The sequence below is a fragment of the Montipora capricornis genome, unplaced genomic scaffold (assembly GCF_036669925.1).
Source record: "Montipora capricornis isolate CH-2021 unplaced genomic scaffold, ASM3666992v2 scaffold_25, whole genome shotgun sequence".
NCBI lineage: Eukaryota > Metazoa > Cnidaria > Anthozoa > Scleractinia > Acroporidae > Montipora > Montipora capricornis.
In genome coordinates, this window is record NW_027179998.1 from 20,603 (window position 1) to 28,276 (window position 7,674).

At 39.0% G+C, this 7,674-nt stretch overlaps 1 protein-coding gene across 1 annotated transcript; it reads left to right on the forward strand.

Moving 5' to 3' along the window:
* Positions 1 to 3,163: 3,163 nt before the first annotated feature.
* Positions 3,164 to 6,820, forward strand: LOC138035012 (microfibril-associated glycoprotein 4-like). The gene is made up of 4 exons (XM_068881953.1): positions 3,164 to 3,500; positions 3,750 to 3,864; positions 4,268 to 4,679; positions 5,594 to 6,820. The coding sequence occupies exons 1-4, from the start codon at positions 3,183 to 3,185 to the stop codon at positions 5,820 to 5,822; spliced, it is 1,074 nt and encodes a 357-aa protein (XP_068738054.1). The 5' UTR covers positions 3,164 to 3,182; the 3' UTR covers positions 5,823 to 6,820.
* The last annotated feature ends 854 nt before the right edge of the window (positions 6,821 to 7,674 follow it).

Here is a 7,674-nt window from a genome sequence, read left to right on the forward strand (position 1 = left end):
CCTCTAAAATGCGAGCCTACAAGTGCTTTTTTAATCCGTTTGCCCAACTGGTTATCGTTGTGGCTGGACAGTGACTAGAACATTTTGCCCTTATGTTATAAACGCGTATTCGCAATGATTTCTCGTAAAAAATTAGGGGGAAATCTCACCAGCTTGTGTTTTCAGAAGTTTGTTTAAAACAACCAAACGTTATTTAAGTGTTGGAGCTGCAGATCATCTTTGAAGTTCGTCCTTTCTAGGCTGCAGTTTGCCGATTCTTGTACCAAGCCAACCTGACGTGTTTCAATGAAACACATCAAAACGTGAATGATCTTGTTTTCAGAGATAAAGTGGAATAAAGTACATCAGTAAAACTCTTCTTTGACCTTGAACTGACAAAGTTGTTTTTATGGTTTCTAATTTTAGCATGATTCCTATTCGCTGGCTATTGACAGTTGACTCTGAAATGGCTTTATTTCCTTTTGCATAGACGAGTTCACGCTCTTGATTGCATCATGGGTAATCAGGGCAACACGGCGAGAAATTCAAAGGTTTGTATGAAATTCAAAGCAAAATATACTGTACATGACGCTACTTTATAAACTTTCGCCTTCATAAACCAAACAAATAAGTTCACGTTCACAACTGAGATGAGCTAAACTTGGTATCCGTCCTTTGGAATTGCTAAATATTGCTTTTTTTGTCTCCATCATTCTCTGTAATTTTCTGCCCTTGGAATTACAACAAATGTATGGCAGAAACTCTTTTTAATAAAACAAGTTCTACAATAGCCATTCTCCCCAAATTTATTCTGCGGCACCTTTGAGCGCATATCTTCTGTTTTGGAAAATAAAAACCCCCAAATTGCATGTCATGAATACTTTTCATCGTTTTGAACTTCCTTACAAACCTTTGAATTTCTCTCCATCTTGCCCTGAATACCTATGATGCACTCAAGAGCGTGAACTCGTCTATTCGCTCGCTGAGTGTATGCTTGTTTTCTTTTAAAACTCATTCGGTTCAAGAAAAAATTATTGCCAAACTGATGAATTGCAAAGTAACTTTCACTGAAAAAACCGATGTCGCACTCATCGCTTCGTGATTCATGCGATATCGGTTTTTAGCGTTAAATTTACCGTGGAATTCACTAGTTAGGCAATCAATTTTTCTATAAGCATGCAAAGAAAATGATTTAATTATTAAAGCAGCAACCGGAAACATCAAAACGCGGACAATTCGAAACCTTTTATTTTCACAAACCCTACAGGCAGTAAGAATAAATAACCAAGGAGCTCCGCTTTTAGGCTTGGCTAAATCAAAATATTATTTTATTTTCTCTCCTAAATTAAGCGCCATTCTGACCATCACACCCTTGTCATATTAAAAGGTTCAAATAATCACGAAGTGACTACCAAACACGACTTTGTATTTTGAGATGTCGTTCACGTTGCTGTCGCCGTCGTCGTTGCTTAAGTTCCCTATTTTAATGTTAGCGATCATCCACTTTCATGGTTTCTATGCTTCATGCAAAACATCCCTCTGTTGTGAAAAGGTTAAGAACAACTTCAAATCAGAACGGCTCAGCCCTTAGCAGTGGTTGCTACTGAAAGCCTCAATTTGGTGTGGTCGCTGCCATAGTTGCAACCATTTTAACGATTTCTGCAGTCCGCCACCTCCCTTTAATGAGCCCTGCGAGCTGCTTTAGTTGTGTGTCCGTACGTTTAACTATATCTTAGAATGTTATGTGTAGCACCTTACTTTGAATCTCTATTTTTTTTATTTTCCAAGTGTTCATTTTATCTTGGAATTACACATTTAAGAAAAAAATGACAACTCTAAAACATCCTTTGTCACTCAATCACTTGTGTTGCGTAAAAACAGTTTCATCTAAGGATGATTACATACTCTTCTTATTTTAATTAACGTTGCAATAAGTTTGCTCTTTCTGTCAACAAAATGTGATACCAAAATCTGCAGGTGCCTTTGAACAATGACTTTGTTCTCAGAGCGGACGTTTCCTTTATGGAGGAATATTATAGACCGAGGAAGTGTTGTTTTAGTAATCACTCTGGATGGGGAACTCCACCCTCAAAATGAGTAGATACTAGTTGTTACTTTAGAGGGTTGAAAAACGTTTTAAGAATTGATTGAAAAAGGCGTAATGTTACTAGTCAGCCGGTGTCAAAGATAATTAGCCACAAGCTCATAACTTTTCAAACTGTCATTTGTAAAAAATCGCAATATTCTTGAGCTTTTGTTCTTTCGGTGCGTTCAAAGCACACTTAAAGACCCAAAAGTGCTAAGAATGTCTTTAAAATACTTTAAACAAGCAAGGTGATACGTGAAAGATAACGTGCAAAGCATAAACCCAGCGGCAGTGTTAGTCTAATAAGCAACAGTTTGAATATATGATTCATTTCATATATCATTTCGTTCAATTTGAATGGCGCATCGGGCAATAAGCACACAACCATAATAATCAGCTGAAGGTGCTGGAGCCTCTCTCGTACTCAGATATCGCAGCGGTATTAATAACAAAATCTTCCTTCAATTTATTTGGCAATTTATTAGGCAATTTATTAGGCAGGGTGATCACGACCAATGCATAAGTCCAGCAGCAGTGGTAGTCTAAGCAACAGCTTGAATGGCGTATGTCAACAAGCACCCTTAACCATAATGCTGGAGCTTCTCACGCACTCAGAAATCGCAGCGGTATTAGAGACAAATCATTCTCCAGTTTATTAGAAAATCATTTCATTTCATTTAATAGAATCAAACCTTTTTTGGTAGCAATAATTTCACTTTTCCTGTTTTTTTTTTTCTTTTTATCCAAACGGGACTGGCCTACAATGATTGTTTCGCAATCATGTTAAAACGCCAAATGAATTATGCATTAACACCTGACCGTTAACAAAACAGCTACAATATTCAATTTTGTTGATGCTGTTAGCTGGTCATTGAAAAGCAGTAAGCAGCCAACGCATCGTAAAGAAAAATCGAATACTGTTGTGTTGGTGCTCATACAGTAGCTCTGTAACCGACACCAAAGAAAACTATAATTAAAACAGCTGACATCTCACACCGTTTGACAAGTGACTTCGTCGGCCCCTTTATAAGATGTCATGAATATTAAACATTTTAGCAAGATAGAAAATACAGAACTCACCTGACCTCTAGTCGTTTCTCTCCTTGTAACACTAAAGATGCGTCTTTGCTTGTTGTTGTTCTACGGCAGTGTTGCCTACGCCATCACTCGCATCGTTGATCCAGACTTTGAAGGTGTTAACTTTGCTAAAGCTCTAATTGGTAAAAAACTCAATGGCAGCGTTTTTCGAATAATGTCAGTGGATTCTGAGGTCTTTTGTCAAATAGAGTGTGTCAAAGATACGCGTTGTTTGTCTTACAACTTCGGCACCACAAACGAAACAGGCAACTTCATCTGTGAGTTAAGCAACTCTGAGCGATTTACAAGTCATGTTAATTTTACAGAAGACGAGAAGTGGCTGTACAAAGGCTTACAGGTAAGTAATCAATCCTGAAAGTTTAGAATTGCTTCTAAATTGGCTTGAAAAGAAGCTGACACTTGCAAGGTGATGTCTTAAATTTCGTGTAGGTGGTAAAGTTACTATCATGTCAACGAGTTAATCACGCAGACGCATAGCGAAGTTTCTTTATAGATTGGGCAATTTTTAAGAGATTGACCTTTCAAATCCATGCGGGACACATAAAGAGACTCAGTGCTTTTCGTGTTCTCTTTTTTGTAAAAACAGAGTGACTGTGAAACGGAAAACTCCCCCTGTGGCTACAAAGGTATTTGCATCCCAAGCTATGGCAAAGAAAACTGGAAATGCAAATGCAGCCCTGGATACACAGGGATACCGTGTGGTAAGGTCCTTCTTACAACTCTAGTGGTAAGACTAAAGAGATCTAAGAGCTTAAAACAATTTGATTGCGATTATATGAATTAAGATGCAGTGCGCCAGTTAATACTGGAAATTGTTTTGGAAGGATATAGGAAACTTAGCTCCTTGAAATTAATCATAATGCTCTTCTTTTAGCGTTGTCAGTGGTTTCTTCGCTCGAACTGATTGCTTCACACTTCTTACTTCGATTCTGATTTACGTGGTGGTGAAAACTTCCCACTTAGCATTACAACTTATACAGATCTATAAATAGGAATGATTACATCTCACAAAGTCTTTTTTAACTGATACTTTCTGCTTTTATTAGCTGAGTACGATATTCTCTTTCAACGTGTCCTGAATATGCATCATGACTTTCATTTTAGAACCGAAGAGCTGCTTTCACCTTCTTCATACCGGGATTAATTCCAGTGGCGTGTACAACATCAACCCCGATGGCATTAGCCCAATGACGGTGAGGTGTGACATGACCACGGACGGAGGGGGCTGGACCGTTTTTCAGAGACGGGTGGATGGCTCTGTTAATTTCTATCGAGGATGGGCAGAGTACAAATTTGGATTTGGAAAACTGAACGGCGAGTTTTGGCTCGGGAATGACAAACTTCATCGCATATCGGCCGCTGGTAACATGACGTTGAGAGTAGACTTGGAAGATTTTGATGGGGATATCAAATTCGCTGAATATTCGTCTTTTAAAGTGGCTGATGGCGCAGATAAATATCGGCTTTGGATTGGTGGATACAATGGTACAGCGGGCGACTCATTGACAAACCACAAGTAAGAAAGCAACACTTGTTACCTGCCCAGGGCAAGTTGGGACATCTTTAAAATTTACCGTTATAGGAAATTTAACGTAACTTTAAAACTTTACAGTTCCCTGGCGTGTGTGTGTGTGTATGTGTGTGTGCGGCAAAAAGAACTGCGAGGTGGATTACCTACGAAAGCGGCACATGACGTTACATTTCACGTTGTCATGCGGAAGCAATATGATTTTAGTTCGCCAATGAACATAGTTATATTTGAATTCGTTGGCCTAGCTCCCTGGAGTCGTGACATCAGAAATGGTAAGGGAAGGCACAACTAAGAGTCCTGGTTGGAATAGTCGGATTTTGACTTGGTTTGCTCAACCCATTATTGATCATTACATATCTTTCGATCCTTTATTTACCGGGCTTAGAACAATCCTCATCTCCTTGAAAAATGTTGCATATTAACATAGTCTTGTTAGTCTTGAAAGTACACAGAGCGTTTGTTCCATAAACCTGGTTTAAATAGCTAACACTAGTTCCTATCACTTTCCAGCAGCTCAGTTATAAAGAATCTCACTAGTTGCAAGCTTGTAATGGGATAGTTATAGTTGCACTCCTCTTAAAAGCTGAGGTTGCCAGAGATATCATCGATTTACATCCCTGTTCGAATTCTTACTGGCTTATCTTAGTGTTTGTTCTTGTTGTATTTGGTTAGAATCGTTTTTGAAAACAACTTTATCATGTTCACATGACAATTTGTGACATGGGATTATGCGGCAACTTTGATCTTGAATGAGATTAAAAGTAGCTATTGCAAATAGGACGTCTTTAAGGCTCCACACTTCATCGTCCTGGTATTTGTGTCAATATCCTTGATCACAGGAGGCACGAGATAACTCTTAAATTTGCTTGTCTTTGACTCGTTTCTCTTATTTATCGCAGTGGTATGCAGTTTTCCACCAACGACCAAGATAACGATCTCGACGGTCACTCATGTGCAGAGACGTTCAAAGGCGCTTGGTGGTATCGGTCCTGTCATAGATCAAATCTCAATGGACAGTACCTCGGCGGACCACATGTCTCTTATGCTGATGGGATCAACTGGCTTTCCTTCAGAGGTCATTATTACTCCTTAAAACGTTCTGAAATGAAACTAAAACCGAAAGAGTAAGCATTTTTGATGTTTTTGTCTATGTATTAGTCGGAAGCCATGTTTCTGAAATGATCTTATATTACTGCTTGGAACTTGAAACTTTATTTGTTTAACTTCTTTAGCCGATTTACCACAGCATTTTGTGACCAGATAAGAATGTCTAATACTGAGTAAATACGTATCACAGAAAAGACTTAATTACTAAAAAGTGGCAAGAAGGACTATATATCCAAATAGTTATGACGGTACAGCCCAAGACTGTTCGCAAGAATCACAAAGAAAAATTAAAGGATAATATAAGATTTAGCCAAGCCTAAAGGCGGAGCTCCCAGGCTATTTATCTCATTTTCGTTCGATTGAAAACATGGGACCTCAAAGACCTAGGAAACTAATTAACTTTTTCTGGACTTAATTATTTACAGCAATGTGGCTTAGAATATGTCATTTTATTAACACGAAAAAGACGGCCACGAAGTAGTTCGTGGCGTTTAAAAATCATCATGGCTCGTACGCAAATGTTTACCTTCATCGCTAACCTCAATTGCTCGATGTTATTTTCCAGCTACCGTTCTAAAATTGCTTGAAATTGTTTCCCTGGTACTTTTCCCATCCTTTAGCAGAGGTTTTTCCTGAAAAATCATTTAGAACAGTCTATAAAGAGCAATCATGTTTGCACATACGAACCACATACGCGCTCACATTCGCCTATATGGAGGGGTGGACGTACGGACGGACGGTCGGTAATAACGTTGCTAAAGCCAAAATTGGTCGCATCCATGGGTTACCCTTGGATTACCATATGTTCTTTATAACGATGCTCCGCGCGTGGTTATGGGTTGTGGAAAGAAGGTTATGTGAGAAGTATTTTCGTCAAGGCAAACACTGTCGCAAGAACTCTTTCGACATGTATTCTGACTGAGGCTATTCGCCTTGTTTCGGTTTCTCCTTCAATTGAAAGATGATCTTTCCCTCCAAGAAATGGAGGAATATTAAGTGTTACACCTTGGGGTAGATCATCTGCTGACTTTTCAAGTCCCTTGTCAGCCATTACAGAGACTCCTTCTTCAACCAAATCTAATATGTCACAGTCATTAGTAATTTGCTTATCACCTGAACTGCCTGCATAAAGATCAGACACAAAAGAAACAGCACCAGTGGGGCTAATACCAATCTGGGCTTTGGCAGTATTGTGGTGTTTTTAAATAGAATAAGTAACACTTTGGCTTCTGAATGAACTGGGCATCTCAATGAATATTTATGTACAGTATATGACTGCACGTGTGGAGGGATACATTTGTTTGAATAAATCAGGCATGGTCTTTTCAATGCATGACCTACTAGGCCAAATGGGGTAGGAGCGAAATCAAGCATGTAGAAAATCATTCCATGACAATTAACAACTATTCACCGAAGTGTATGGGGGGTGATTCCCGCCAAAATTAACTTTGGAATGCTGTTATGAGGTTTCCCAAGGGCTGAATTACGGCTATTTACAAGTGAACAAAGATTCCAAAATATATTTATTTTAAAAACTGAATCTAAAAATATATTAAAAGCAAAGTTGCACACCGAGAACTAAAAGCTAAGAACGGGAAGAATTTGCCATTAACAAGCTCCGCTTAAAGCGATTTGTCTTACAAAGAGGGACATTCAAAGTCCTCTTTTTCCTGAGAGTTACTTGGCACTCATTCTTTGGCGGCAGTAAGTGATGCAGCCTGTGCTTGGGGTCTTGAAGGATCTTATCGAAGAGGCGCGTGGTGAGTTCCTCTCTTCAAGCGCTTAATAGCGGCAGCCCCAGGGCGCTTCGGAATAGCTCAAGGTGGGATAGATGATACGAAAGGCGCGTTTTTGAAGCCTTTCCAATTCATCT